This window comes from Lutra lutra, chromosome 4 (assembly GCF_902655055.1).
Source record: "Lutra lutra chromosome 4, mLutLut1.2, whole genome shotgun sequence".
NCBI lineage: Eukaryota > Metazoa > Chordata > Mammalia > Carnivora > Mustelidae > Lutra > Lutra lutra.
The window spans coordinates 110,857,335-110,874,176 of NC_062281.1; the positions used below are offsets into that span (position 1 = coordinate 110,857,335).

The window sequence follows — 16,842 nt, forward strand, 5'->3', positions numbered from 1 at the left end:
ATATTTAGGCAAATCATAATTGCTCACTTTAGCACATCCAAACCAAATTACAACACAGTCCTTGAAATTTGACATTCCAATCTAGCCTTGTATTCAAATATTTGTTTAGAAATGTCTTGGTGCCAAAATCTTCATATAGGAATCAAATCCAAAGTCAAACTTGGTCATGTGATTAGAAACCATTAAAGACAGGGAGGTAAAGTGTTGTAGGCGTGTTTGGAATATATCGAGAAGGGATTTGGCAATTTTTAATTCACAGTATTTCTGATATTAAAGATCGATTCTGTTTATTGATCAAACTCACAAGTGTTGGGGCAAAATATCACTTGGGAAGAAATATCACAGAATTTTTGCTATTAGAGGAAGCAATGTGATTATTTGGCAAACTCCTGACAGGATACATCTAGTTCAAAACAGAATCTTCACTGAGGCTAATTGATACATGATATGTGGTACCTAAACAAAATTCCAATATTAAAATTAAAAATAAAGCTTTTTTTTCTTTTTCACTAGTAAAAAGGGGAAATTTTACCATGGCAGCAGCAATTAAAAGATGAAAAATAAGAAATATAGAGAAGCTCTACTAAAATTTGGTATTTAGAAGGGAAAAAAGAGAAAAAAAAACTGTTCTAGGAATATTTAAATCACTAAATGAATATATGTAGTGTTTTTTGTTTTGTTTTGTTTTGTTTTTTTTAGAAGCACCTTCAGGTTATACCCCTGAAAGAGTTTTGGATAATAATATATCTGGAGATAAATGAAACAAGGCATGTCATACACAGATCCTTAAAGTAATATCAATATGGCAATTTTCCATAGAAACCAAGGAGGCAATGTGGTTTCTCATTTGGCAATACATAATGTAAAAATTCTAGTGACCCAGCTTCCAGTCTCAGTTCTGCCAAATTTCTATCCAAAAACATGGATAACATCTCTTTATGTCTACTGTGCCTGGATTAAAATAGCGAAGCAGCTCACAGGGCTCCTTGAAAAATAATGGCCAAAGTTGATACAAAGTCACTTATTTGTGCAAAAATGCCAAAGAAAAGCTGAGGTGTCTTCTGTAATAATAAATCACTGGTTCTATCTGTCCCCAACCATTAGTTTTGTAGCCACTACTACCTACAATATTTACTCACTAGTTAATCATTTACTGAGCATGTAAGTGGAAGTTCATACTAAGTTTGGGGATAATGAGATGGATGATGAGACAAGGCATTCTTTTCTACAGACTTTCCAACATCATCAGAATTGCCAAGTACTAAATTTTCAAAGCCACGGGAAGAGTTCAAAATTCAATACTATTACTAAGCATAGACTGCTACTAATTATAAAATAGATTTCTTCCTCAGAAAGGTGTCTATAAAATGTAATGTTGTACATCCTCAGATCCCTCTCAAGCAGCACAAATTATTCTTGGAAGATAATTCCCTCAACAATTATGTTAACCTCTCTTAGCCAGGATGGATTCAGTTTCTCTTTACTTATAGACTGGCAAGGACTCTCTTCTGAGTCAGTCCCTTTTTTAAGCAACTTTGAGCATCAATAAAACTTTCTTTTGTAAAGGTTTTAAAAATTCTTAAAGGAGTTCTGATTATTCTTTTTAGTCTGCACAGTTTAAATTCAATGGCAAAGGTAGGAAATAAGCATGAGAGCACTGAATGAAGGAATGAGTTTAAGCAATGTATATGTAACAACTGCTACCCCATAATCAGTTTTGTCACGGTAATTGTTCACTGATTTTATTGGAGAGTCTGTTCAAATCTGCTACAACCTCTTGTATCTTTTTACCACTGTAGAATGATATACATAAAACGGAGCCGTGGAGCCATCATCAAAAAAAGCTCTGGATTTAAAGTCAGTGCGTTACCACTGGCTATCCCTCAGGCAAGTCATTTAAGTTCTCCCACAACAGCTTCCTCATCTGTAAAATGCGGTGATGGTTACGAATTCCTTCCCCAGGGAGGGAATTTGAAAATGCTCCGTCCATCATAAAAGCATGCAAAATTTCTTTCTTTATTGAAATGTGAGGCTTTCAAATGTGACAACATGGAAAAGGCCATACAAAGACACAGAAATACTTAATAAAGGTTGAATCCCACCCTTTCCATATAATTTGTAGTTGGGAAATGGTTAAATACAAACCAAAGATGCCCTCATCAAAAAGACTCACATCCATTTGGCCTTTAGATATAATGATACTTCTCAGCAGATACCTTTTTTGATACATAATTTTTCACTGTAAGTCAGTCTATCTCCATGGTAGAGATCTGGATCGCTAAGGCTGCTGGTGGGTCATGTCTTGAGACAATCTTCTTCTATTAATAAAACTTTTAATGACTGTTCTCAAAAAATAAAATTTCTCTCTTTTTTTTTTTTTTGCCAAAGTTCTTGTGAACTGGAAAATGATTTCTTGTTTTGAAGATGGTAACAGAAAGAAAAAAGTTCAATTTTATCAAGGTAATGCTTTTACGTTGAGAGTAAGCAATTTAACATTTGGGGTTCTGGTAAGACTTCAAAATTTCACCCTATTGAATTAAAAGACTTGTTTTGTTCTCTATTTCATTTAATGCCCAATTTTGTGTGGTTCTGAGGATAAATGTTAAAAATCCAAAAACCTCCCCAGTAAGTGAAAACTGAAGTATCAAGACCGAAATGATATGATATGACCTGTGAGAATTAGCCTGGTTTCTAGAAAGTACAAGCTCACAGACTATAAACAAAATAAAGAAACTAAGCAATCCTTAAACTGGATTTAGCCTTGGCAATTAACAGAAAAATTCACTCACAAGTTAAAAGTATCCAAAGTACAGATGTCATCATATTTTAAAAATCAGGAACTGGTTTCATAAGAGTAAAAAAGTAAAAGAGTACAAAAATTATTATTTTCCATAAAGAATATTCTAAACCTCATAATGGAAGTATGGAAATAATATTCTGAACCTCATATTTATGAAAAATAAGACAATAAAACTCCATTATAAAGTGCCTTAATGTACCAAAAATGGAGGTCAGCTTTCCTTTATTTACAAATGCTTTTTCATCACATTTACAGAAAGGCAAATATTACACTGGAGAGGCAGCACAGTAGAATAGAAAGAACTTGACTTGGAGTCAGAAGACCTGGATTCTAGTCTTGGCTTTGCCACTAATTATCTCTGTGACCTTGAGTAAATGACAGCATTTCTGGGCTTCAATGTTCTCATCTGTAAAATGAGAGGTAGAACGAGACTGCTTTTAAGGACAGTCCCTTAGATGTAAAATTCTGTGTTCAGCAATGACGTATTTTTGCTCTTAAATCCCAGCATTCTATGAGGATGCCACCATATTAGTAATCTTTATAAAACTGATAATTCCATAGGTAAAAACATTATAGAACTCTGATCAACCGCATTTGGAGTCACCAACTGGGCTGCTTTACAAGGTATACAAGTCACAGTATTTTGGTTACTGGTGTCTACACGGAGGCTTTGAAGAATGCCAAAGCCTCTGGAGACAAGGGACTTTCCGATGTCACTAAACGTCTGCTGCTGCTTGCTTATGCCTCTGCAGAAAACCGCTTGGCAATGACAGGAATACAGAGATACAGTTGAACTACACACTGTCCTTCACAAAAGTGCACAGGGAGTCAGCAAAATAAAGCCACACATATGGTAAGCCCTTTGAGTAATATAATCTAGATTTTAAAACACAAAACTAATATAGGTGTATTTCTGTTTGGGGATGTTTACTAAGCAAGGTAAACTTTCCCAGAGCAAAACAAATTTGTTCTCCAGGGAATATTCTGATTTTTAAAATACGAGCAAACTTATACTCAGAGACTCACTGCCTGCCTTCCCACCCACCCCAAGAGACTACATCTACATCTATTTCTCCCATCTATTACAACAATCAGGTAGTTTCTCAGTGAAATTACCTACTTTAGCACTAGACCTGTGCCAAAAACACAGGTGAGACAGAATATTTGTTAGAATGAGAACAAAATTGCTTTTTCTCACACTGATTTGTCACTGCTGCACACACAGGTTTAAGGACATTTAATTAAAGCATAAATGTTAATGCCAACCTGCCAAATGATACGAGCTGGAAATCTCTTAAATAAGGTGCAAAATTAGAGTTCCATATCAGTCTAATCATCTGTATGCTTGATGATTATCAAAGAAAAAACACATATGCATGCACTTGTGTATTCAGAGTATAGTTAAAATGATGCATACTTTCGCATAGAATGGAGGGCCTGATGAAAGGCAGAATTCGACCTTCAGAATGCTCTGGTCAGGTATACAGGCCAGTGCAAATACTGTCTCCATATGTGAACAATCAGTACGATTAGATATAATACTAGCTTTTAAAGGCACACATCCAAAATTCCCACCTTCCTCTAGATCTGACATTTTCTACAATATGCCAAAATGCACAGAATATCCCAGGCTTGGTAGCGGATACAAACTTCCAAATGGCCATTTACACATATAATGAAAAAACAGTACATTATCAGAACATTTCCTTTTATACTTTCCCTCCCCAAACTCTCAAGAACTGTTTTAGTTAAACACATTCTACTGCAGGAATTCTTAGCTTTAGAACTGCCTGGCAGTAAGTAAACATGTTTTGAAAATACTGCTTAATCTGCAAAAAGGGGACTATCAACAGCTCATAGCAATCTGAAGCAGTTTGGGAAAACATAAAGAAAGTAGTCCAGTTCTCCTAATACACTTTCGTTCATAAACTGTAGATCAGAAATAAGGAGAAAGATATTCTAAAACTTACACAAAATCAACAACGATTTCTGCCCCATCAGTGAAAAAGTGCTTATTATTGGCCTACATTCTAAACAATCACATTTCCATCCTGCAGAGCTTTTCCCCCCAAGAATTCTTGTTTTTTTAAAGTTAAGAGGGAACATACATTGTGATAAAATGAAGAACAATGGGTAAATATCTCTCCAGATCAATATTTCTTCAAAAACACAGAGAATATTTGAGTGTTCAAGCACTTGCATCTCAAATCACAATTTTATTCTTCAAATACACAAAGACCTAGAAATCAACTTATTAACTTCTAAGACACCTGTTTTATCACAATTGATCTGTATCTTCAATAGTTCAAACTCAATAAAATGTTGCTTTTAGGATTTTTGAAAGCAACTGTATTTGTGCAATGCTTGCACAGGAAAACAAATTGTATGACTTGGCATTTGAAGAATGAGAAAACAAAGTAACATTGTCACAACCATTTCTGCCTTCCCTCTACATTGCCTTTCGTTAATAAAATCCATAGGGGCTCCTGGGTGGCTCAGTGGGTTAAGCGTCTGACTCTTGATTTTGGCTCAGGTCACTGTCTCAGGGTTGTATAATAGAGCCTGGTGCCAGGCTCCATGGTGGGCGTGGAGCCTGCTTAAGATTCTTTCTCTCCGGGGCATCTGGGTGGCTCGGTGGGTTAAGCCTCTGCCTTTGGCCCAGGTCATGATCCCGGGGTCCTGGGATCGAGCCCCGCGTCTGGCTCTCTGTTCAGCGGGGAGCCTGCTTCCCTTCCTCTCTCTCTGCCTGCCTCTCTGCCTGCTTGTGATTTCTGTCTGTAAAATAAATGAATAAAATCTTAAAAAAAAAAAAAAATTCTTTCTCTCCCTCTGCCCCCCTAGAAAAAAAATAAAATAAAAATAAAATAAAACCCATAAAAATAACAAAGAGACACACAGGGAAGTTTTCACAGACACAGTAGCTTTCAGAGAAATTTGGGATTTAGCAAATGTTTTAAGTAAGTCAAAACAATCGTCTATATAACATGTGTTTGCAAAGTTTTGAAAACACAGTATACAGAATAATGTGGTAACTGAATTTGATTTAAAAAGCAAAGTAACACCTATTTTTTGATCAGACAGAGTAGTAAGATAAAACTTTTCATATATATAAACCTAGGCTGGAAGTACACACAATCTGTATACATCACTTAGAAGAGTCTTACACTTTGTACAGATTATAGAATTATCCATTGGAAAAAACCATACACATGACCTTTGATGGTACATTTTTATGCTGGCAAATACATTTTCTGATACAAAGGCACTTTGAAAACCCAATATGGTTTGGTTCATAAGTTTGCAAGGTACAAACAATTTTACAAACCTATGATTATACTGAAGAATGTCAACCATCGTGACATTACATATAAAACGATTTCCATTTTTTTTTTTTTAAATAACACTAGTTTTGTGTAAATGAAAGCAGTGGTTTCCAGCAGCTTCAGTGAAGACTTTCCAGATGACTGGACACCCAGCATCTGGATTTGTACTGGCTAGGATGACAACTGGGAGTGAGGGCATTTTTGAAATGGAAAAAAACCAGTAAACAAAAAATAACATTCTGGGACAAAACTACAAACGTTAGAAATCAAAATGGTTTAGAGGGAAGAGCACAAAAGACAAGACCAAAAGTCCAAGAGAGATCCTCTTAATTTTGCTCCCTTAGCTGTGTGCTCCTGGCCAAGCACAACTGCCGACACTACCTGGTCTACTTGGCGCTGGGGAATTGTAGTGACGAGTTTTCTGTTTTAAAAAGCTAGCTACAACATTTTGAATTGTACAGTACCGGAAATATTAGGTCCCCCAAGAAGGATAATTTCTTTCATTTGTTACATGGCCGCAAAATCAATCTGTACATAAAGCTGTCTCACTCCAGCCTGAAAAGTTAAAAAAAAAAAAAAAAAATCAGAAAATCGAACCAATCAATAGCACCCTATACATTTTAGAAAAGTAACAGAAAACAAAAAAAAAAATCTCATTTTTTTTGAAAAAGGAAAGCATTATTTTTCTTTTCTGTCTCTGGAAAATAATTCTCCAGTCTTCATCAGAAAGGGCCAGTCATTTTATCTTAGAAATAATTATATTCATAATTGCAAAAAGATCCTCCATTTACCTCTACAGAAGCCATGCTCTTGATTATAAACAGTGTCCAAGTAAAATCTGGAACAGTAAGGTTACCCATCTACTGGTACTCTGCTAGCGAACAGCACAGTGTTTGCCTAACTGGCTACTAAAATCATAAACTGATTCAGTCTCAATCTTCCTGTGACAGACGATGAGCAAACACTTAAGTAGGACCATCTGTTGGTTATTTAATTACATTCTAACGCCTCTCTTCAATTTTGGATATGAACCCGCTATTCAAGGACTGCTTTCAAAATTGCTCCCAGCTCTCCTATATTATCAATTGTTGTACATTTGCTGCCTACAATTCCTTTTCTCTATTCTCTCTTGAACGCATTTCAACTGAACTTTTGCCAGCCAGCACTTTGCAGAGCTGTTGGTCAAGGTCACCTCCAAGTTGCTTGGACCAGTACTCACCTGTCCATCCTCTAAACATTTACTCTAAAGGCAAGGACATGGGCACATACTCTTTCCTACTGAAACACTTCCCTCTCGCTTGGCTTTCAGAGAAGACTCACTGGTGACCTTTTACCTCAATTATCAGTCTTCCTCAGTCTCCTTTGCTGGTTCTTCCTCTTACCTTTGAGCACTTAGCACTGAAATACTTAAAGGCTCAGTCCTCAGATTCCTTCTTTTTCTCCATTTGTTCCCTAGCTGATCTCATCTAGTATCCAGACTTTTAGTACTATCTGCATGCTCACACCTCCCACACTTGTATTCCCCCACTGGGACCTACCTGCCATCTACTTCACAGTTCTACCTAGATGTCTGACTTCCTCCCTGAAAGCCTGGTGATCTTGTATATTCTATGGCTCAATGCCATCCTCGGTGTTACAACCTAAAGACCTTTCTTTCTCTCACACTCATTAGGAAAACCTGATCGCCTTACTTTCAAAGTAGCCCAATCCCAGAACCTGATCATTTTACATCACCCCCATTGCTATGTTTACTGTCACTCACCCGTTATAACGTAATCTCTACATAACAAGGATTTCGTCTTTTTTTTTTTTCCATTGCTGATTCCTAGTACCTCAAATAGTGCCTGGCCCATAGTAATTGATCAGTAAATGTTTACTGGATGAACAGAAATTCTGTTAAATTCCTTTCAAACAAAAATAACTTTTAAAAATTAAAGCATACAGTAGTTACAATAAACATTTTCTTGCCAGTACCAAAGAATGAAAGGTAAATTAGAATATTAATGGAGAGAGAAAAAAAATCAGCCGGGGATTAACACTACAGTAATTTCTAGCATGGCCTTTTTTTCTTAGCATTCAAATAGGTGGACTCGGCACAACGCGAATCAATGTGTGGGAGGAGCAGGAACTACTCAAATGGGATAAAAAGCTGAGTAGACCCTAGAAGCTTATCAGCACAGAAGAGGTTTTAGCTTTCTTGCCTCATTAAAAAAAAGTAATAAAAATAAAAAAAATGATAGTAATAATAATAATAATAATGAAATAAAATTTAAAAATCCTTGCTTTGGTCAAGTTAAAGCTATGTAAAACTGCTTATTTGTTATTCAAATTTATGGAAACTACATTTAAGAGCAGCCTTTCCTTAAAGAGGCTTATGGCAGAAAAAAGACAACTCAACATCTGCATGACTTTGAGTTAAGATTTAAAATCAAATCTCAGTTTTTCTCATTTTAAAAGCATTGATACATACCAAGTTTGCCTATCTCATAAAATTGTTCTTTGTTCATCTAATATTTGACATGTATTTAATAAACCCTTGTTGCAACGCAGGATTGTATATGAATATATGAGAAAGGTTTTCATATGCTGTAAAAGGCTATTTAAATAAACTATTATGATTCGTTGTACGTATATCTGATTTACTCAACCGAGACGGTCTCTGAAATAAGGAACTCTTCTGCAAAATTCTTCTATATCTAACCTTAAGAAAAAAACTACTGCCCAAGTAAATTGGCTTAATTCTTTTTCTCCCTTTCTCTTTTAACAAAATTGTTAATGAAAGTAAAATGGGCAAAGTAAGTTGGTTTCCTATTACTATCCCTGCCACTTCCCTCAGCCCCAGACTAACACAGTGAAGATGGTAATAGAAATGAGGTTAGCCCAAGGCAATAAAAAGAGGAAAAACAAAGAGGCTAGGTAAATTGATCTTTGCATAATCATGAGTTAATTACTCAAGCTTGTATCTTTTCCCTGTGGGGCTACAGCTTTACATAAAAAGTCAGTCTAACAGAAAAAGTCATTTTGCTTCATCCAGCTGTCCTGAGGGGATGGCTTCAAGTTTTCTACCCTCCCATATTCCTTTCTCAATTTCCTTCAAAGTAGAAAGAAAAGCAGAATTTCCAAAGAATCCTATAGTGAGTCACCTACTCCCTGATTGCAAACTAGGTTTTCTATAGTTTATCCACACCATAAACACAAGACAAATAGTCTAGCAGATCAAAACAGGGCTCCGTTGCATCAAACACTCTACCGCTGGGATGGCACTGGGAGCTGGAGTCTGGTCTTTAAAAGCCTTGTCTTTAACAAGTGAAAACCATGTAATATTGTGTCTTATATCATAAGAGTCATGTAAACCATGATTCAGTCAATACTTTTTGAATCATTAAGACAGACATTTTTAACACAATGCGCTCCTAAGAAAATAAATGTGAACCTGGTGCCGCAGACTTAGAATATCCTCATTATCAATATTCATCGTTGCGGAAAGGAAACAAATCAGGAGTAAAAAAAAGAAAGGAAGAAAAGAAAAAAAACACGCAGGAATATGGCTATAGAAAATTATTGGTTTGTCTATATTCTCTACCAATTCCACAGAAACTTTATACTTTAGTTTTTGACTGAACATATAACATTAATCTTTATCCCTTTAAAATGAAGTCTTGAGGGGTGCCTGGGTGGCTCAGTGGGTTAAGCCGCTGCCTTCAGCTCAGGTCATGATCTCAGGGTCCTGGGATCGAGCCCCGCATCGGGCTCTCTGCTCAGCAGGGAGCCTGCTTCCTCCTCTCTGTCTGCCTGCCTCTCTGCCTGCTTGTGAACTCTCTCTGTCAAATAAATAAATAAATAAATCTTTAAAAAAAAAAAAATAAAATGAAGTCTTGTGAAACCTAAATCGTCCTCCATGTGAAACCTAAATCGTCTCCATGTGAAACCTAAATCGTCTCAGAATTAGTGAAACAGTGAGTGAATGTGATGAAACGGTAAGTCATGAGCAGTAACTTGGGCCTGGGTTCCTTTTTCTATAAACTACAAATAGCAGCACCTGTTCTGCAGGAGGCTGGGGCGAGGCGTGAAGCAGCTGTCTCAGCGCCTGGTGCGTGGTGGGCTCTCACTGAAGGCCCGGCTGCTGTTGCTGCTGCTGTTTCTGCTCTCTACCAACCAAACCAGTGAGGGCTTAAACCTTGTGGATTAATTAAAAACAATGAACCTAGGGGCCTGTTGGTCTCCCATCCCATGGCCGTTTACTCCAACCTCCTCAGGAGGTTAAGTTCTGGTGGGCATCAAGCACACAGGATGAAGAAAATGGAAAACTGGCTAAGGAGAAGTTGCAGAGTTGGCAAGCAGAACTGACACTTAGGACAGATGAAAACCTTCTACAGACAGGAAAACAAAGGGTGGAAGACTAGCTAGCCCCCAGGAGAGGGGTAAGTAGCTTCTCCCACTCGCTGCCCTTCCCCTCCAGCAGACAGGAGGCTGGACGGGGTCAGTAGTCAGGCAGGAAGGGATCAAGAGCATGGAGGCTGGTGAGGTTCCTAAAACTCGGGGAACTCCCATGGGAGGAGGCTTTCTGGTTCCTTCCTGGGTATCAGTGTGAACTTCTATTTTGAGGCTAGAGGCTAGAGCACCAAAAGCTGAAGCAGGAATCAAGGGGTTCAGGACTTAATATGCACAACAGAAACAGGCAGAAGAGGAGAAAAGATGAGGAAATCACAATAGAAGTTCTATCAGGGGGGTGCCTGGATGGCTCAGATGGTTAAGCATCTGCCTTCGGCTCAGGTCATGATCCCAGAGTCCTGGGATCAAGCCCTGCATCAGGCTCCCTGTTCGGTGGGGAGCCTGCTTCTCCCTCTCCTTCTACTGCTTCGCTTGCTTGTACTCTCTCTTTGCATCAAATAAATAAATAAGATCTTTTAAAAAAAAGTTCTATCAGGGAGCAAAGTAGGTTTGTCTTCTGTGCTTTGTGGAACTGAAGAGGGTACAAGCATATTCTAGATTTTTCTTCTAACATTATTTCTAACAAAATAGTATATTAAAAAATTAACAGATGGTATCAGCAAGTTTAAAAGACACATAAAATGTTAAACTGCCATCTTAATCTTCTTGTTCATATATTAAATACAAAAAATATCTATTTCATCAATTCCCAAAGGATAACTCCTTTTTAAAGAGTTAGTGCAGGGGAGAATGGAAGAGAGAACTTTTTCTATGTCAACAGAAAACCTTGTAGTTTAAAAATTGGATTATCCCTTACCTAATAATCCTTAAGGAATCTAAGTTCACCCAGTCACTTATTTTACTCTCTAGTAATGCACAGCTTTAGCTGGCCATTAAAGACTTATACCAGGGAAAATGAGAATAAAACCATGCCTAATATACAGTTCTAAAATAGTCATGCAGCTTAGAGTTTTATCAACAGAAAAGAAGGCTGTAATTCTCAAACTGATGTTGGTTTTTTCAGTTTAAAGTTGTCTTCACAGATATTTTAACAAGGACAACTTTTTTAACCCAAACTATCATTTAAATTCTGATTTAAGATCAGTTATTAGGGTGTCTGGGTGGCTCAGTTGGTTAATCATCTGCCTTCAGCTCATGTCAGGATCCCAGGGTCCTGGGATCGAGTCCTGCATCAGTGGGGAACCTGCTTCTCCCTCTGCCTGCTGTTCCCCCTGCTTATGGTCTTTGTGTCAAATAAATAAAATCTTAAAAAAAAAAAAAAAAAAGATCAGTTATAAGAAAGACACCTGAAAATGTCATAAAACCAAAAAGTAGGGGCACCTGGGTGGCTCAGTGGGTTAAAGCCTCTGCCTTCGGCTCAGGTCATGATCTCAGGGTCCTGGGATCGAGCCCCACATGGGGCTCTCTGCTGAGCAGGGAGCCCACTTCCCCCCCTGTCTCTGCCTGCCTCTCTGCCTACTTGTGATCTCTCTCTCTCTGTCAAATGGATAGGTAATCTTAAAAAACAGCAACAACAACAACAACAACAACCAAAAAGTATTAACTTATTACTGAGGAAATCCTTCTTTTAGTCTTTCGGAGCTTCAATTCCGCATACGTTGGAACTAAAACAATGATCACTAAGCAATTTGAAAATAATGAAAGGTATGAAATATGAGTCATTAGTAGGGTGATTCCTCCTCTCCTCTGGAAAAAATGTGTTGAACCATCTTCACTGCAAGGCCCTGCTCTGCAAGGAATGAAATAGAGTGGGCTTGACCTTGGTTGATGAAAGGGCTGAAAATATTTTTCAGAGCTTAAAAATTTCAAAACCCCAATACAGATTCCAAAACCAAAGAAGCAGCTGAATAAACTTTCAGCTTCAGCCATTGTAAAAGCCAAGATGTCTAAGGTTTCCAGAAGAAGCTCCTCCACCTACTGCAGTTGCGACTTCAGCAGTTCCTAAGCCCGGACGCAGCTGCTTGCGCATTTCTAAACCTAGAAACAGCATTCCTTTTCAGAGGGAAAACCATGACTAAGTGCCCAAGTCTTGGGAGAGTACTGTGGCATGTCCTGGAGGTCAAAAGAAGCTCACACTAAGGAGGGCGGAAGGACTAGGAGACAGGGGAAAGGAGAGAGCGATGACCTAGAAATGACAGTGAAAAAGCAAGGTTATTGCAGCCACATTCTCCTTTTGCCTCTAAAACTCCTCCTGTTTTGAGATGTGAGAAGGATTCAGACATACTGTGCAGGTCTTGCATGCCTCATTACGACATGTCAGTCATGTACAGACTTCAGAGTTGTCTGTTCAAGAGACCTAGTTCTTAAAATTCTGGAGTAAGCGGTACAGCATACAGCTTCCCAGTAGAGTAAGTCTTGCTGTTGCCTACATAAAATTATTTTATTATTTATCTCCAAAGGAACATAACCATACATTTCTCATTATTAGAGAAGAGAGATCATTTAATTTATGCTAAGATCCTGAATTTAAGCTGCATATTATGTTCTGTTATCCATGTCTGAAGCTACAATGTGTCTGTTTCTCTTCCTCTCCTTTGTTTTCCCACCTTCTTTCCCTCTGTGTGTGTGTATGTGTGTCTCTGTGTGTGTGTGTGTCTCTATTTCTATATATCATTACCACCTTTCATGCTGTGGTTAAACAGACCAATGGGAACCCAACCATATTTTTTCATACTTAGCACATGTAAAGATGGTGTTGGTCAAATACAGTTTGAAGAATTTGTTTATTCAACAAATTTTTTATACACATACATTTTTCTTAAGCATTGAGAATGGAAAATCATGACGTTTGGAAGAAACCTGCAGATAAATATGTGTATCTTAATGATACACAAAAAGATGTATTTATACACAAAAAAGATGAAGTTATGCAGCTTAGAGGGGTCTTTAGGCTTCAGAGAGAAAGTAACAACTAAATTGGGCCTTTATGTTAGAGGAGAGGATCTTTGTCCCATACAGAAAAGTAAACAGTCTACAGGGGTATGAGGTATATAGGAATGAATAGTGGGAGGCTTAAAAAGTTAATGGGGTCATGCTAGAAAGTTTGGGTTTTATCCTGGTGACAATGAGGAACCTCCAGTTTTTGTTTTTTTTTAACTTATTTTGAAAAAATAAAATCAACTATCTTTAATATTTTGCCACATTTGCTTTATTTCTCTATATTTACTTATAATCTTTTACTTCTGTTGAAACATTTGAAATTAGATATCCTGATCCTTTGCCACTAACTCCTTCATGGATCTGGTAAGAATGGGGACATTCTTCGATAACCACAATCCATTATCACACCCAAGAAATCTAACACCTACACAATTATTATGAACTATTATGCAGTCCATATTTAAATTTCCCAATTATCCAATAATTTCCTCTGTGCCTGTTTTTTTCCCCCTAATCTAAGATTCAGTTAAGGATAAGACACTGCATTTAATTGTGAAGTCTCCTCTAATCTAGCATAACCTCCCACTATTCTTCCCCCCTTTGTAGGCTAACAATCTCGTACAAGTTTCTACAAGCTGGGTTTCTCTGGTGGTTTGCTACTGATTAGATTAACCATTTCCGGCAGAAGTACCACACACTCTCACTGCATCACACCAGGAGGCACAGGCCAGTTTTTAAGTACACATTTTTAAGGCATGGAAACAGTTCCTCATTAGATCTGCGTGTTAGATAATTTTGGCAGCAGTGTCAACATCCAGATTTTTCACCAAATATTTCCAGCAAACTAGAATGAAAAAAGAATTTGTATTCTCTCACTCTCTCCTTAGATGTTCTTGACATGATGTTCTTATTCTCCCAACAGATACCTAGTTGATTATCAGTCACATGACTATGTCAACTTCAGACAGCATAAGCATCAAGTAAAGTGATTTGGCTGCAAGCTATGCACTAATTTATGATTCCAAATACAATAGCATATTAAGCTTTTAAATCTCACGAAACTATGGCTTTGCTATCACACAAAAATGTTAACATAGTCTACTTTTAGCTAAAGCCACTGACAAGGCATTATTCTTATTCCAAATGTTATTTTAGTTCTTGGCTTTAAACAGCATTTAACATGTCTTATAAGGAGTATACAGTAAAGGAGAATCTACCTTTTCTTTTTTTTTTTTTTTAAGATTTTTATTTATTTATTTGACAGAGATCACAAGTAGGCAGAGAGGCAGGCAGAGAGAGAGGAGGAAGCAGGCTCCTTGCTTGAGCAGAGAGCCCGATGCGGGGCTCAATCCCAGGACCCTGAGATCATGACCTGAGCCGAAGGCAGAGGCTTTAACCCACTGAGCCACCCAGGCGCCCCGAATCTACTTTTTCTTAAAGGAATTCCAATCAGTATAATGACAGAACGAGACTATCTTCCTTAAGAGTATTAGCTAAACTAAGAACTCCCAATTTTGATGGTATGGTTGAAAGAAAGTACTGTTATGTTTCCTTATAGTAGTGTGTGTGTGTGTGTGTGTGTGTGTGTGTGTGTACGTGTATTTATATACAGACATATTTAACATGCTAAGTAGTAAATGTTTCTTAAACTAGTAGATAAGATAAATTCAAAGAGTTAAAAGAGTTAAAAGAGTTAGTGAAAAAGTCATACCTGAGTAAAAATATTATGTGTTTGGCTTAAAATCCACCTGGCATCAGCATCAGGGGCTACTACTAATTTCAAGGTCCCAACATAAACATCAGAACATAAGGTCCAGAAATGCTGTTCTTGTAAACTGTAAACTCCTTGCAACTGCTGCACCTGGAACAGAAAGGGCAGATATTAACACTGTAATCAAACATAAGGGCCCCCTTGTTTTATTAGGTATGCTGTTTTATTATTTTTATTAATCAACAGTTCAGTAAACTGCTATTTAGATTATTAAATGTAACACTGTTATTATACGACATATCAGTAAACATGGATTCTATTCTCTAGCTCAAAGGAGGAGTCAGAGATTATTTGAGTTAGTTAACAAATACTTATTGAGTACTCTTTATGGGCCATGGCAGGTGTCTGGGAAATGTGAATGATCACATGCCAAAATCTGCAGGGCACAGCTGAGAGAGCACCTAGACAGAAATTTACACTTTCAAGTACATTGATCAGAAAACAAGTATAAACTCATTTGCATTTAGAAACAAGAAGAACAACAAAGTAAACTCAAGGAAATAGTAAGGAAGGAAATAAAGGACAGAAATTAATGATCTAGAGACCTAGGAACTATTAGAAATCACAATATCAAAAAACTAGTTCTTTGAAAGATTACTGAAAATAGAAAAGTTTTCAGTGTTTCTCAAAAGAGGCAGATTTAGGACAGGACGGTTCTTCCCTGTGTCAGAAGCTATGGGACCCTTTGTATCTCCAAGCCCCCAAGGAGCTAAATGCCAACATATACTTTTCTCTGAATCGTGTTACAACAAAAAGAAGAAGGACATCTCTCAGTTTTTCCAATGGCTCCTTAAGGTTTGCACAGCCTAAGGCTGACAACCACTGGCAAGACTAACTTTGATGGAGATTTAAAAACAAAACAGAGGGATGCCTGGGTGGCCCAGTCGGTTAAGCGGCTGCCTTCGGCTCAGGTCATGATCCCAGTGTCCTGGGATCAAGTCCCATATCGGGCTCCTTGCTCTGTGGGGAGCCTGCTTCTCCCTCTGCCTCTGCCTGCCACTCTGCCTGCCTGTACTCTCTCTCTCTGACAAATAAATAAATAAAATCTTAAAAAAATAAAATAAAATAAAACCAAAACAGAAAAAGCAGAATGAAAAAATAAAACTACAACCACTTTTAAAAACCATAAAAGGGAATACTGATGAATGTGTAGTTTGTGAATATACAAAGTACTGCCACTAAGTGGAATCCAAACACTTTTCACCGTCTCTACCGTTATCAGCATAGCTGACATTATCTCTAGTGTGAATTATTATAATAGTAGAAGTGTAAGAATATAGTATTATAATAACTGGTCTATTTCTGGCCTTGTACCTTTTCCACCTATTCTCATCACTGTATCCCACGTGCGATCCTATTACTTTAGGTCAGATCCTGCCTCTGTTCAAAATTCTCCAGTGGCGTCCCACCTTACTCCGGATAAAAATCAAAGCTTTCACAATGACTTATATGGGCCCATGTCACATGGCCTGCTTGTTACCTAAGCACCTCCTCTCCTACTAGGCATCCCCATGCTCTCTCTTTCTCAGCTAAATCAGCCTCCTCACCATTGGCTGGAAAGTTTCGCACACTCCTGGTGCAAGGTACTTGCTATGCCCTTTGCCTGAAGTGTACCT

General features: G+C 37.7%; 1 protein-coding gene across 2 annotated transcripts in view; it reads right to left on the reverse strand.

Moving 5' to 3' along the window:
* Positions 1 to 220: 220 nt before the first annotated feature.
* SLC30A7 (solute carrier family 30 member 7) overlaps positions 221 to 16,842 on the reverse strand; it is an 88,362-nt gene continuing 71,740 nt past the window's right edge. The window contains exons 10-12 of one of the 2 annotated variants that reach the window (XM_047727249.1): positions 15,167 to 15,316; positions 6,588 to 6,678; positions 221 to 3,206 (exon numbers count right to left, since the gene is read on the reverse strand). In XM_047727249.1, the coding sequence (XP_047583205.1) occupies positions 6,631 to 6,678; positions 15,167 to 15,316 (198 nt within the window). In that variant the 3' untranslated portion in view covers positions 221 to 3,206; positions 6,588 to 6,630. Of the gene's footprint in view, positions 3,207 to 5,886; positions 6,679 to 15,166; positions 15,317 to 16,842 lie in introns of those variants that run through there. The other variant, XM_047727248.1, reaches the window with a different exon arrangement.